General features: G+C 43.1%; 1 protein-coding gene across 7 annotated transcripts in view; it reads right to left on the reverse strand.

The window, feature by feature from the left end:
- Nucleotides 1-15,413, reverse strand: part of snx14 (sorting nexin 14) — a 186,759-nt gene that overhangs the window by 64,755 nt on the left and 106,591 nt on the right. For all 7 annotated transcript variants that reach the window (XM_070889997.1, XM_070889995.1, XM_070889994.1 and 4 more), the window contains one exon: nucleotides 14,534-14,634. In XM_070889997.1, coding sequence (XP_070746098.1) covers nucleotides 14,534-14,634 — 101 coding nt within the window. The remainder of the gene's footprint in view (nucleotides 1-14,533; nucleotides 14,635-15,413) is intronic.

Genomic DNA, 15,413 nt, shown 5'->3' on the forward strand with positions numbered 1-15,413 from the left:
CTGCGGGAATTGCTTAAACGCGTTTTAAGAATTGTATAAGTTTGTGTAACAGCAGAACTTGTGACCTGACAGTAGCCAGGAGACGGTCTACTACAAGTTACGCTAGGTAGAAAGCGGACCTCAGAGTAGATTCCTAACGGTTCTAGTCCTACCCAGGAATGGCCACGAAAGCAAGTAACCTCGAGTGGGGACCAGAAGGGTCCCTTACCCGCCACCTAACGGAAAAACAAAAGAAACTAATCGAGAAAATGATTAGAGCAGGGTGGGATCCTCAGGACCTGCCAGCGAATAAAAATGAAAAGGCTGTGGTCTTGATACTGCGAGCCCACATAAAACTAACAGAGGAAGTAAATCAATATGTAAGAAATAAAAAAACCTGATAGTGATTATCTTAAGTGAAGTATGGATCCAAGAATAGAGCCGGCCAAAAAAAAAATTAATAAGCTTTGTTGAATGAAGAAAGACTTTTGTGAATGTCTGTCGTTGAGTCCTTGAGAGATTTTTTGACTGCGGAATGAATTTTTTTATGTTTTCATTTTTCCGAAAGCCTGGTTGGAAGAGGAATGCAAGTGTCTGTTTATTTTAGCTCCACCCACTTTTCTAAACAGAGTGAAAGTTTTTTTTAACCCTTTGTAGTGTTGTCCTGTATGTGGGAAGTTTTAAGACATTTTAAGTTAGAAACGCAGGTGTGGATTTATTCGGATGATAAGTTATGGAGCTAGGAAATGTACAAAGGATAGGTTTGTTGAGCAAAAGATAAAAAATACATGGTCCCGGTAGTTAAAAAAAAAGAATTTATTTGACACGCTCACTTACTTGTCGAAAGAAAACATGCAATGATTTAGTCTCGGAATGAGATGAAGAATGCCTTTTTAAAAAAAAGCTTCTAGCTCAAAAAAAAAAGTTTTAAATAAAGATTGAAATTACAAAGTTTGAATTGGGATTTTGAGATATTCAGAGAAGGCACAGCAAAATACTGAGGTGGATTCAAAAAAAAATTATTAAATTAAATCTGATCTCAAAGAAAAAAAGGAGATATAAAACTAAAAGGTTTGGAAACAATCTAGAAATACCTTCAGGGATCAGGTCAAACTCCTGGGCGAGTGGCGAGCTATCTGCGAAGGTGTAAAAGGGACTTTTGAAAAATGTTAAAAACAGCAAGCTTTAACAGTTTAGAAGAGATATTTTAACGACTTTGAAACTGGAGCATTTTGAAGATAACGAGGAGAAAAGATCTAAGCTATGCAAACTCAGCACAGAAAGAAAAAAATGGAACTGGCACAGAAGTTTAGATTTTGTGCTGAGAGAGAAATTTAAAAAAAATTTTAATTTCAGTAAACAAAATAGCTATTAAAAATGTGTGGTCTCGTTTTAAATCAATTAAAAAAAAAAAAATTCTTTGGCAAGTACTTGAATTAGAAGTTAAGAAAAAATTGGAGTTAAATCTAAAATGCTGTCTTTCCCGATGAGAAGATTTTTATTATGACCACTTTACTAATGATTTATGCTGTTTAACAGATTCCTAATTTCGAAGCAAGTTTTGAAGGCACAAAGACTTGAAAAAAAAAGAATTTTTCGGATGATTACGTGAAGTCACATAATGACATCAGGCTTTCTTACAAACCTGTAAAGGAGTTAACCCTTTCCATTGACAGCTGTTTTATACTGGTCATTATTAATTTGGATTTCTTAATAAAATAAAGAAGAATAGGTTGAGATCGTTTCGGCCCCAAGACCTCTAATCATTCGCTTTACCAGATAAAACTGCGTGTGGACGAGCACCAGCTATCCTGAGGGAAACTTCGGAGGGAACCAGCTACTAGATGGTTCGATTAGACTTTCGCCCCGCCAACTTGACACTTTTCATTTCTGTCCTCGGGGTTGGCGGGGTATCTGCACAGAGGTAGGAGGTGGCAGAATCGAGACTTGGTGAGTTTTCCAAACAAATGTCTCGAGCCTCCAGGTCTGCAGACTCACCTGACAGACAGAGGAAATGGTGGGATATTCAGAATAAAAATAAAACGGAACTAGCTGGTCAAGAGTTAAAAGCTAAGATAAACAGGCTGGAAGAGATGTTTTAAAAAACGGGACTAGACGGAGAGTGCAGTGCGCAGCCATAGCACCATCACCTATGGCAATAGTGCCAATGTACCCCACGGTGGATAGGTGTAGTCCACAAACCCAACCTAACGGTAAAGCAGACAACGATGTTTGGAGGAATAGTGGGGGCATTGGTGTTGATTGGAGTTTGGATAATATTTAGATGGGTCATCGTGCAGACTCGAGCACAGCAGGCTCAAATGCAAAACCGACAGCAGCCCAGACAGGGACATGAAGTGATAGAGATGGTATGACTATAAAGAATATGGTTAACCTAATCCTTACCTCCGATTCCACAGAGTGACAGCGACACAAGTAGACCAGAACCTAACACCTGGTGACGACCAGGCTATCTGTTTAAAATTTTCAGATAAAACACTCATCAAGATGGGACCGCAGTGGTGACTTCGACTCTGGGGACTCATGATACTGGGAACCTCAAGACCCACGCAAACACTGGATGATGCCAACGGATTGCAGCGCACTCAGGAAATAAACAACTACATGAACTATGGAGTCTTGTTTAATTTAACGGATGGAATGTGCATCCCAGCAGCCAAGGACTGGAGCAAGGACAGGACTTATTAGGATTCACTTGTAACCATGCATTAAAATAAGAACCGGGTATGTGTATGTACAGTGCTCCACGGGTATAAGGAGCAGCTGCATTAAACAGAGGGATGTCAAAAGGTCTGATGAATGTACTTTCGGCATAATTTGCGCGCCTCCGGGACAGTCCCAGCAATCAATCATCCGCAAAAAGGGAGTGGGACTGTGTGGGTACTACGAGGAGGTGGGGGCGGCTGCAATATCATTGTATGTATGCTTCTCACCCCTTCCGACACCACGCCCCATAAGAACCACTACATTGCCCGAGGAACTGCCTTGTCCCATAACTACTAAGGGACCAGAAAATGGGATTGTAATGTACAACGAAGGGGAATTATTGTATGATAATGTTAAACATGAAATTGTGCCTGTCCTGATCAATATTTCAGGCATCCAGATGCCGGAATACTGTACTTAATACATTGTACATTTTCCTTGACTGTTCTGTAAAGTTGTAATGCAGCAGGCTGCCGATGCAATGGGTGCCAGTAGATTCCGAGGACAGGGGTCAGCCCCCAGGATAAAGAGGGAAATAGTTAATGATGTTGCTACCGGTTTCAATACAGGGACCTCCGTAGTAAACTCGATAGATATACAAGGGTTAAATGAGAGGGTGGAACAGCTTAGAGGGGTGATGAAGGGGTTATTAGAGAGGGTGGAGCAAAACCAGGAAGACCAAGCCAACCTAGGAAAGGAGGGTGCCGATATCCAGTTGGATGGCATCTCAGTCCTGGAAGCTCACGCCAAAACCATCAATCATCTCATTGATAGAGAAAAAGAAGATACGGGAAAGCAAAGACAGGGGCAACTCTGTCACGCTTATGGTCTGTGGATGGTGGGACAGATCCGCCACAATCTCGACCAGATCCAACGCGGGGAAGTACCCGATTGGATAGACAGTTCACATTTGGCTCAGTTGGCTAACCAGAGGGGGACACTGGATAATTGTACTCTGAAGGGACTGACCCGAGTATACCCAGCAATTCCAGATTGCCAGATGGGTAGGAATACTGGGATAGGGATAGTCCTGATGATCCCGATAGCCACGCCGGACTCAGGGCCGTTCCCCCTGTACCAACTCGAGAATATCGGAGTAATACGGGAAAATGTCTCCATACGTTACTATCTGACCACCACCTCCGCCGTTCGTCGAAACAACATACTTATCGGAATTTCCCTAACAGAATGCAAGCAAAGGGGGGAGATCACAGTATGTCCTCACCCGGTGGGCCGAGGTGAGCTAGACGAGTGCGGGTTTAACCGAACCGACGGGTGTGTACTGGAACACAGGCACACAGGCACTTCGCAAGGGCAGGCTACGGAGGGAAGGGAAGATACTGCGTCTCTACCACAGAGCGTTCATACCAGTACAATGACCTGCAGTGCCCGATACCACAGCCGAACTTTTGCTTTGCGCCGCTACGACCTGTCACGATCGGGCAAGCGCATATCACCCAGGTTAGGCGCCGGAAGCCCGAAGTTATTGATGTAACCGATCAGTTCCACGATCATTTGCAGGATTATGACAAGCCAGAGCAGGTCCCTATCCCACATCTAACTGAAGTATTACGAGAATTGAGGCTCAGGGTGGGTCAATCCGTAAAGCTCTACCACCAACTGCAAACTAAAATCAAAGTACTGGAAGAAGATATCGATGTAGACTTACAAAGTCAGAGTTGGTGGAGAAAGGTCTGGGACTGGGGAATAAATGTGAACATCCATCCTTGGATTCGAATAATTTCACACATACTGGTCGGGATACAATTGATCTTAGCAGTAACATGGCATGCAGGCACCAAGCACGACGAAGAGGGACCCATGACCGGTCCCCAAAGACTAAACAAGCCTGTCTAATAAAGGGGCAGGAGGATTTGGCCTTTGTTAATTTGATTTAAGCAACCGGGACTCCTGAAACCGCGTGACTGGCCAGCACGTTGAGGCAGGGAGTACCGGGCCGTGCACAAAATCTAATAAAAGTAGGGCGGTCGGTTAAAGGGGGAGTAGGACTAGTCCTTTTACCGAAAGGAGGGAATTGTTGTAGGCATTAGGCACCTGCTGAATATATCAAAACACTAGGCATTAGGCACCTGCTGAATATATCTAACCTCATATAAGTTTAAAGTGGCCACACATAAAATGGCTGCCCAGGCATGATGGGTACTCAGTTAGTCAAGTAATGAACTGGGGCTGACCGAGCAATGACCTAGTGAGGCCCACTACCAGGAATGCCTTGGATACAAGAAAATTATAACGAACCATTATAGTACACTGGTATAATCAGTGACTTCACACAGCCGAGCCCCGAGGAACAGAGATAAGGGGAGAACCTGCCTCACATAACGAGGTCATTAATCAGCCTGAGCTGACAAAACCGAATAAACAGCCCCTGAGGTATCAGGGGAATTCTATTGGGTTAAAGAAACCTATATGTAATCTATAATCGTTATGATTGGGTTGTGTCCAGCCGAAGTGGGCTGAGTAACTGTAAAGAACTATTGTAAAACATATAAATATCGATGAGTTTCTTTGTTCGTCGGAGAGAAGTGCCTGGATCCAGTCCTGAGGCTTCCTCCCCGCATATGAAAATAAAGGCCGCATTGGCGTTGGAACCGACTCTGAGTGTTGAGTGATTCTTCTGAGAAAACATTCACACTAACAGTTTCTATTATAGAGTATAGAAAGAGGCAGACAAAAAGCAGGAGACTATAGACCAGTTAGCCTAACATCTGTTGTTGGGAAAATGCTGGAGTCCATTATTAAGGAAGCAGTAGCGGGACATTTGGAAAAGCATAATTCAATCAAGCAGAGTCAGTATGGTTTTATGAAAGGGTAATCAAGTTTGACAAATTTGTTGGAGTTCTTTGAGGATGTAACGAACAGGGTGGATAAGGAGGAACCAGTAGATGTGGTGTATTTGGATTTCTAGAAAGCATTCAATAAGGTGCCACATAAAAGGTTACTGCACAAGATAAAAGTTCACGGGGTTGGGGGTAATATATTAGCATGGTTAGAGGATTGTTAACTAACAAAAAGCAGAGAGTTGGGATAAATGGGACATTTTCTGGTTGGCAAACAGTAACTAGTGGGGTGCCGCGGGGATCGGTGCTGGGGTCTCAACTATTTACAATCTATATTAATGACTTAGATGAAGGGACCGAGTGTAATGTAGCCAAGTTTGCTGATAATACAAAGATAGGTGGGAAAGCAAATTGTGAGGAGGACACAACAAATCTGCAAAGGGATATAGACAGGCTAAGTGAGTGGGCAAAAATTTGGCAGATGGAGTACAATGTGGGAAAATGTGAGGTTATCCACTTTGGCAGAAAAAACAGAAAAGCAAATTATAATTTAAATGTAGAAAAATTGCAAAGTGCTGCAGTAGAGGGACCTAGAGGTCCTTGTGCATGAAACACAAAAGGTTAGTATACAGGTACAGCAAGTAATCAGGAAGGCAAATGGAATGTTGGGCTTTATTGCAAGGGGGATAGAGTATAAAAGCAGAGAAGTCCTGCTGCAACTGTACAGGGTATTGGTGAGGCCACACCTAGAGTACTGTGTACAGTTTTGGTATCTGTATTTAAGGATATACTTGCATTGGAGGCTGTTCAGAAAAAGTTCACTAGATTGATTCCAGAGATGAGGGAGTTGACTTATGAAGATAGGTTGCGTAGGTTGGGCCTGTACTCATTGGAGTTCAGAAGAATGGGAGGTGATCTTATCGAAACATATAAGATAATGAGGGGGCTCGACAAGATGGATGCAGAGAGGATATTTCCACTCATAGGGGAAACTAAAACTAGGGGACATATTCTCAGAATAAGGGGCCGCCTATTTAAAACTGAGATGAGGAGGAATTTCTTCTCTCAGATGTAAATCTATGGAATTCTCTGCCCCAGAGAGCTATGGAGGCTGGGTCATTGAATATATTTAAGGTGGAGATAGATAGATAGGCAATAAGGGAATAAAGGGTTATGGGGAGCGGGCAGGGAAGTGGAGCTGAGTCCATGATCAGATCAGCCACGATCTTATTGAATGGCGGAGCATGCTCGAGCGGCCAAATTGCCCACTACTGCTCCTATTTCTTATGTTCTTATTAAGGGGTAATCTAATTGAGGCGTTTAAGATGATTAAAGAATTTGATAGCATAGATAGAGAAACTTAGATAGAGGAGTCCAGAACAAGCGGCATAAACTTCAAATTAGAGCTAGGCTGTTCAGGGCTGATGTCAGGAAGCACTTCTGCATGCAGAGGGTAGTGGAAATTTGGAACTCTCTTCCCCCCAAAAGTTGTTGAGGCTGAGGGTCAATTGAAAATTTGAAAACTTAGATTGATAGATTTTTGTTGGGCAAGGATATTAAGGGTTACAGAACGAAGACAGGTGGATGGAGTTAAGATACAGATCAGTCATGATCTAACGGAACGGACTCAAGGGACTGAATAGCCTCCTCCTGTTCCAATGCTCCTAGGATTGTGTAGGGCCAGGATCTCCATCAATCTATACCAGGTCAGGACAGCAAACTGTACAGCTGTTCCAATTCCAAGTACAGTTAATTCAGAGACTAGAATCCTGAACTTAAGGAAATGTAACTTCGATGGTATGAGACGTGAATTGGCTAGAATAGACTGGCAAATGATACTAAGAGGGTTGACGGTGGATAGGCAATGGCAAACATTTAAAGATCACATGAATGAACTTCAACAATTGTACATCCCTGTCTGGAGTAAAAATAAATTGGGAAAGGTGGCTCAACCGTGGCTAACAAGGGAAGTTAGGGATAGTGTTAAATCCAAGGAAGAGACATATAAATTGGCCAGAAAAAGCAGCAAACCTGAGGACTGGGAGAAGTTTAGAATTCAGCAGGAGGACAAAGGGTTTAATTAGGAGGGGGAAAATAGAGTATGAGGTGAAACTTGCCGGGAACATAAAAACTGACTGCAAAGCTTCTTATAGATATGTGAAGACAAACGTAGGTCCCTTGCAGTCAGATTCAGGTGAATTTATAATGGGGAACAAAGAAATGGCAGACCAGTTGAACAAAAACTTTAGTTCTGTCTTCACGAAGGAAGACACAAATAACCTTCCGGATGTACTAGGGGACAGTGGGTCTAGTAAGAAGGAGGAACTGAAGGATATCCTTATTAGGCGGAAAATTGTCTTAGGGAAATTGATGGGATTGAAGGCCGATAAATCCCCGGGGCCTGATAGTCTGCATCCCAGAGTATGTAAGGAAGTGGCCCGAGTAATAGTGGATGCATTGGTGATCATTTTCCAACAGCCTATCGACTCGGGATCAGTTCCTATGGACTGGAGAGTAGCTAATGTAACACCACTTTTTAAAAAAGGAGGGAGAGAGAAAGCGGGTAATTATAGACCGGTTAGCCTGACATCGGTAGTGGGGAAAATGTTGCAATGATTTATTAAAGATGAAATAACAGCGCATTTGGAAAGCAGTGACAGGATCGGTCCAAGTCAACATGTATTTATGAAGGGGAAATCATGCTTGACAAATCTTCTAGAATTTTTTGAGGATGTAACTAGCAGAGTGGACAAGGGAGAACCAGTGGATGTGGTGTATTTGGACTTTCAAAAGGCTTTTGACAAGGTCCCACACAAGAGATTGGTGTGCAAAATTAAAGTACATGGTATTGGGGGTAATGTACTGACATGGATAGAGAACTGGTTGACAGACAGGAAGCAAAGAGTCGGGATAAATGGGTCCTTTTCAGAATGGCAGGCAGTGACTAGTGGGGTGCCGCAGGGCTCAGTGCTGGGACCCCAGCTATTTACAATATACATTAATGATTTGGATGAAGGAATTGAGTGCAATATCTCCAAGTTTGCAAATGACACTAAACTGGGTGGTGTTGTGAGCTGCGAGGAGGACGCTAAGAGGCTGCAGGTTGACTTGGACAGGTTAGGTGAGTGGGCAATCGCATGGTAGATGCAGTATAATGTGGATAAATTTGGGGGCAAAAACATGAAGGCAGACTATTATCTGAATGGTGACAGATTAGGAAAAGGGGAGGAACGGATACCGAGTCGATAGACTGTTGGAAAATGATCACCAATGCATCCACTATTTCTAGGGCCACTTCCTTAAGTACTCTGGGATGCAGACTATCAGGCTCCAGGGATTTATCGGCCTTCAATCCCATCAATTTCCCACCTAATAAGGATATCCTTCAGTTCCTCCTTCTCACTAGACCCTCGGACCCCTAGTACTTCCGGAAGGTTATTTGTGAAGACAGAACCAAAGTATTTGTTCAGTTGCTCTGCCATTTCTTTGTTACCCGTTATAAATTCACCTGAATCCGACTGCAAGGGACCTACGTTTGTCTTCACTAATCTTCTTCCCTATCGATAGAAGCTTTTGCAGTCAGTTTTTATGTTCCCAGCAAGCTTCTTCTTGTACTCAATTTGGCCCCTCTTAATTAAACCCTTTGTCCTCCTCTGCTGAAGTCGAAATTTCTCCCAGTCTTCAGGTCTGCTGCTTTTTCTGGCCAATTTATATGCCTCTTCCTTGGATTTAAAACTATCTTTAATTTCCCTTGTTAGCCACGGTTGAGCCACCTTCCCCGTTTTATTTTTACTCCAGGCAAGGATGTACAATTGCTGGAGTTCATCCATGTGATCTTTAAATGTTTGCCATTGCCTATCCACCGTCAACCCTTTAAGTATCACTCGCCAGTCTATTCTAGCCAATTCATGCCCCAAACAATCGAAGTTACCTTTCCTTAAGTTCAGGACCCTCGTTTCTGAATTAACTGTGTCACTCTCCATCCTAATAAAGAATTCTACCATATTATGGTCATAAGAACATAAGAACATAAGAATTAGGAACAGGAGGAGGTCATCTAGCCCCTCGAGCCTGCTCCGCCATTCAACAAGATCATGGCCGTGGACTCAGCTCCACTTACCCGCCTGCTCCCCGTAACCCTTAATTCCCTTATTGGTTAAAAATCTATATATCTGTGACTTGAATACATTCAATGAGCTAGCCTCAACTGCTTCCTTGGGCAGAGAATTCCACAGATTCACAACCCTCTGGGAGAAGAAATTCCTTCTCAACTCGGTTTTAAATTGGCTCTCCCATATTTTGAGGCTGTGCTCCCAAGTTCTAGTCTCCCTGACCAGTGGAAACAACCTCTCCGCCTCTATCTTGACGACACCTTTCATTATTTTAAATGTTTCTATAAGATCACCCCTCATCATTCTGAACTCCAACGAGTAAAGACCCAGTCTACTCAATCTATCATCATAAGGTAACCCCCTCATCTCCGGAATCAGCCTAGTGAATCGTCTCTGTACCCCCTCCAAAGCCAGTATATCCTTCCTTAAGTAAGGTGACCAAAACTGCACGCAGTACTCCAGGTGCGGCCTTACCAATACCCTATACAGTTGCAGCAGGACCTCCCTGCTTTTGTACTCCATCCCTCTCGCAATGAAGGCCAACATTCCATTCGCCTTCCTGATTACCTGCTGCACCTGCAAACTAATTTTTTGGGATTCATGCACAAGGACCCCCAGGTCCCTCTGCACCTCAGCATGTTGTAATTTCTCTCCATTCAAATAATATTCCCTTTTACTGTTTTTTTTCCCAAGGTGCATTACCTCACACTTTCCGACATTGTATTCCATCTGCCAAACCTTAGCCCATTCGCTTAACCTATCTCAATCTCTTTGCAGCCTCTCTGTATCCTCTACACAACCCGCTTTCCCACTAATCTTTGTGTCATCTGCAAATTTTGTTACACTACACTCTGTCCCCTCTTCCAGGTCATCTATGTATATTGTAAACAGTTGTGTTCCCAGCACCGATCCCTGTGGCACACCACTAACCACTGATTTCCAACCCGAAAAGGACCCAATTTATCTCGACTCTCTGCTTTCTGTTCACCAGCCAATTCTCTATCCATGCTAATACATTTCCTCTGACTCCGCGTACCTCTATCTTCTGCAGTAACCTTTTGTGTGGCACCTTATCGAATGCCTTTTGGAAATCTAAATACACCACATCCATCGGTACACCTCTATCCACCATGCTCGTTATATCCTCAAAGAATTCCAGTAAATTAGTTAAACATGATTTCCCCTTCATGAATCCATGCTGCGTCTGCTTGATTGCACTATTCCTATCTAGATGTCCCGCTATTTCTTCCTTAATGATAGTTTCAAGCATTTTCCTCACTACAGATGTTAAACTAATCGGCCTATAGTTACCTGCCTTTTGTCTGCCCCCTTTTTTTAAACAGAGGTGTTACATTAGCTGCTTTCCAATCCGCTGGTACCTCCCCAGAGTCCAGAGAATGTTGGTAGATTATACCGAATGCATCTGCTATAACTTCCGCCATCTCTTTTAATACCCTGGGTTGCATTTCATCAGGACCAGGGGACTTGTCTACCTTGAGTCCCATTAGCCTGTCCAGCACTACCCCCCCTAGTGATAGTGATTGTCTCAAGGTCTTCCCTTCCCACATTCCTATGACCAGCAATTTTTGGCATGGTTTTTGTGTCTTACACTGTGAAAACCGAAGCAAAATAATTGTTTAAAGTCTCAGCCATTTCCACATTTCCCATTATTAAATCCCCCTCCCCATCTTCTAAGGGACCAACATTTACTTTAGTCACTCTTTTCCGTTTTATATATCTGTAAAAGCTTTTACTATCTGTTTTTATGTTTTGCGCAAGTTTACCTTCGTAATCTATCTTTCCTTTATTGTTTTTTTAGTCATTCTTTGCTGTTGTTTAAAATTTTCCCAATCTTCTAGTTTCCCACTAACCTTGGCCACCTTATACGCATTGGTCTTTGATTTGATACTCTCCTTTATTTCCTTGGTTATCCATGGCTGGTTATCCCTTCTCTTACCACCCTTCTTTTTCACTGGAATATATTTTTGTTGCGCACAATGAAAGAGCTCCTTATAAGTCCTCCACTGTTCCTCAATTGTGCCACCGTTTAGTCTGTGTTTCCAGTCTACTTTAGCCAACTCTGCCCTCATCCCACTGTAGTCCCCTTTGTTTAAGTATAGTACGCTTGTTTCTAACACAACTTCCTCACCCTCAATCTGTATTACAAATTCAACCATACAGTGATCACTCATTCCGAGAGGATCTTTTACTAGGAGATCATTTATTTTTCCTGTCTCATTACACAGGACCAGATCTAAGATAGCTTGCTCCCTTGTAGGTTCTGTAACATACTGTTCTAAGAAACAATCCCGTATGCATTCTATGAATTCCTCCTCCAGGCTACCCCATGCGATTTGAGTTGACCAATCGATATGTAGGTTAAAATCCCCCATGACCACTGCCGTTCCTTTTTCACATGCCTCCATTATTCCCTTGATTATTGCCCGCCCCACCATGAAGTTATTATTTGGGGGCCTATAAACTACGCCCACCAGTGACTTTTTCCCCTCACTATCTCTAATCTCCACCCACAATGATTCAACATTTTGTTCATTAGTCACTCTTCCCCAAGGGGTCTCGCACAACAAGATTGCTAATTAGTCCATTCCCATTACACATCACCCAGTCTAGGTTGGCCAGCTCCTTGGTTGGTTCCTCGACATATTGGTCTAGAAAACCATCCCTAATACACTCCAGGAAATCCACCGCATTGCTACCAGTTTGGTTAGCCCAATCAATATGTAGGTTAAAGTCACCCATGATAACTATTGTACCTTTATTGCATACATCCCTAATTTCTTGTTTGATGCTGTCCCCAACCTTACTATGACTGTTTGGTGGCCAGTACAGAACTCCCACTAGCGTTTTCTGTCCTTTGGTATTCCACAGCTCCATCCATACCGATTCCACATCATCCAAGCTGATGTCCTTTCTTACTATTGCATTAATTTCCTCCTGAACCAGCAATGCCACCCCACCTCCTTTTCCTTTCTGTCTATCCTTCCTAAATGTTGAATACTCCTGGATGTTGAGTTCCCAGCCTTGGTCATCCTGGAGCTATGTCTCCGTGATGCCAATTACGTCAGACCCGTTAACTGCTATCTGCGCAGTTAATTCGTCCACCTTATTGCGACTACTCCTCGCATTGAGGCACAGAGCCTTCAGGCTTGTCTTTCTAACACACTTTGTCCCTTTAGAGTTTTGCTGCAATGTGGCCCTTTTTGCCTTTGGTTTCTCTGCCCTCCACTTTTACTTTTCTTCTTTCTATCTTTTGCTTCTGCCCCCATTCTACTTTCCTCTGTCTCCCTGCATAGGTTCCCATCCCCCTGCCATATTAGTTGAACTCCTCCCCAACAGCACTAGCAAACCTCCACATTTAATGTCTTAAGTCACCGTTAAAACCATTACTCCCACTCACCCTGGCCGTTTCCACTGAGCAATCAACACTTAGAATTAACTTGCAGGTGAAGGTTAAAAACTTTAGTCATTGTTGGGCCAGTTGGGGACTGCAATGGTTTCTCTTTCTGGGCGGATGAGGTAAGAACGTAAGAAATAGGAGCAGGAGTCGGACATTTAGTCCCCTCGAGCCATTCAATAAGATCATGGCTAATCTGTTCTTGGCCTCAACTCCACTTCCCTGCCCGCTCCCCATAACCCTCGACTCCCCTCTCATTCAAAAATCTGCCTATCTCCGCCTTAAATATATTCAATGACCCAGCCTGCATAGCTCTCTGGAGTAGTGAATTCCAAAGATTCAGCACTCTCAGAAGAAATTCCTCCTCATCTCCGTTTTAAATGTGCGACCCCTTATTCTGAATCTATGCCCCCTAGATGGGCGAAATCGCCATCCTCGTTCATACAAATTTTGAGAGAGTTCAAAGTTAATTGACTATCTTGGGGATCATATTGAGTCATTCTACTAGGCAGATCCCAGGTTCAAGCCCTAAACTGTGCTGTGTTTACCGATCTCAACCAGAATGGCAATAGGAGCACTACAATTAGCTTCAGTGCACAATTACCATGCAGATTTACCCCAAATACACACACTTGTACAAAGTGTCAGAGAGGAGCCAACACTTGTGGAACTGTAGCCCAAGAGTCTGCTCCTTAAGGAGGGGAGCAGCAAAAATTGTAGGAAGCGAAAAAACATGACCAAATAAAGACCATCTTGGAGATTTGCGCAGAGACGCTTGAAGTTTTGGATATTCTTTGTAGCTCGAATGCTTTCTTGCTTTGGAACTCTCTCTCTCAGTAGTGCAATCGGGCTCATTTACCCAATGTAAGACAATGTAATTGAAGTCATAAGAACATAATAGGAGCAGGAGTAGACCATATGGCCCCTCAAGCCTGCTCCACCATTTAATATGATCATGGCTGATCTGATCATGGACTCAAGTCCACTTTCCTGCCCGCTCTTCATAACCCCTTATCCCCTTATCGTTTAAAAAACTGTCTATTTCTGTCTTAAATTTATTCAATGTCCCAGCTTCCACAGCTCTCTGAGGCAGCGAATTCCACAGAGCCACAACCCTCTGAGAGAAGAAATTTCTCCTCATCTCAGTTTTAAATGGGCAGCCACTTATTCTAAGATCGTGTCCTCTAGTTCTAGTCTCCCCCATCAGTGGAAACATCCTCTCTGCATCCACCTTGTCAAGCCCCCTCATGAGATCACCTCTCATTCTTCTGAATTCCAATGAGTAGAGGCCCAAACTACTCAACCATTCCTCATAAGTCAACCCCTTCATCTCTGGAATCAACCGAGTGAACCTTCTCTGAACTGCCTCCAAAGCAAGTATATCCTTTCGTAAATATGGAAACCAAAACTGCACGCAGTATTCCAGGTGTGGCCTCACCAATACCCGGAGTCATGCTCAATACACTGAAAGCACTTCAGAATGCATGGACAAGTTGTACCTGCAGGTATTCCTGAAACTCCTCTCGCTTAGACATTAGGAACTCGTAGTTCTTGGGGCCGATGAGTCTCTTTGAAGGAAGCTGTGCATCTGGGAACGATCCTAAAGACACAAACCAGCAAATGAGTTGCTGATGCACGTGCATCCTTAGAGTTTTCTACCTACTGAGCTAAACCGCAAGAACTTGGGTATTGTCCATTCACATCTTATTTACATTACATAGTTTAGCTCAAGTGTTTTCCATTTCTGAATTGAGCCAACTCATAAGAAATGAGGGCCAAAGAAAGGTCATTCAACCCACCCAGCTTGCTTTATCATCCAGATCCAGTTTCTAGATTTCATCTAGCCAGTTTAAAAACACACTTTCCTACCACAAGCACAATCTACTCTACCTACCTCTACTCCATGCTTAATCAGGATCTGACCAAATGCATCTGGGCATTAAATAATTTTTTTTAAATCACATTTAAAATTAATTAAAATGGCATTTAATTAAATATTTAAAACAAAAATTTAATTTGTTGAAAAATAAATTTACATGTTTTAAAGGGGCTAAAATAAACTTGCGTTACTGCACAGGTTTTTAAATGTATAAAATTATTGATAAAATGTTATTTTTCTGTTTGTTAAAACTCTTACGCTGCTAAAAGCAGGCCTTTGCCAGGCGTAAGAATTCGTGGGCATTCGTTGGGCATAATTTGGGCAGATAGCCAGGCTCTCCATCACGGAGACCCTTTTCCTAGGGGTGTGGACAATCAGTTAAGCGCAATGCATGCCTAAACCCAGAACTTTTACGGTCCTTACGGGCAAGTGTGCACCTTGTACACGGCCGTAGTGGCCGCAAATTACGGCCCGTGGTTGCCGGGTGACCAAGGTTGGGA

The sequence above is a fragment of the Pristiophorus japonicus genome, chromosome 9 (genome assembly GCF_044704955.1).
Source record: "Pristiophorus japonicus isolate sPriJap1 chromosome 9, sPriJap1.hap1, whole genome shotgun sequence".
Lineage (NCBI taxonomy): Eukaryota > Metazoa > Chordata > Chondrichthyes > Pristiophoridae > Pristiophorus > Pristiophorus japonicus.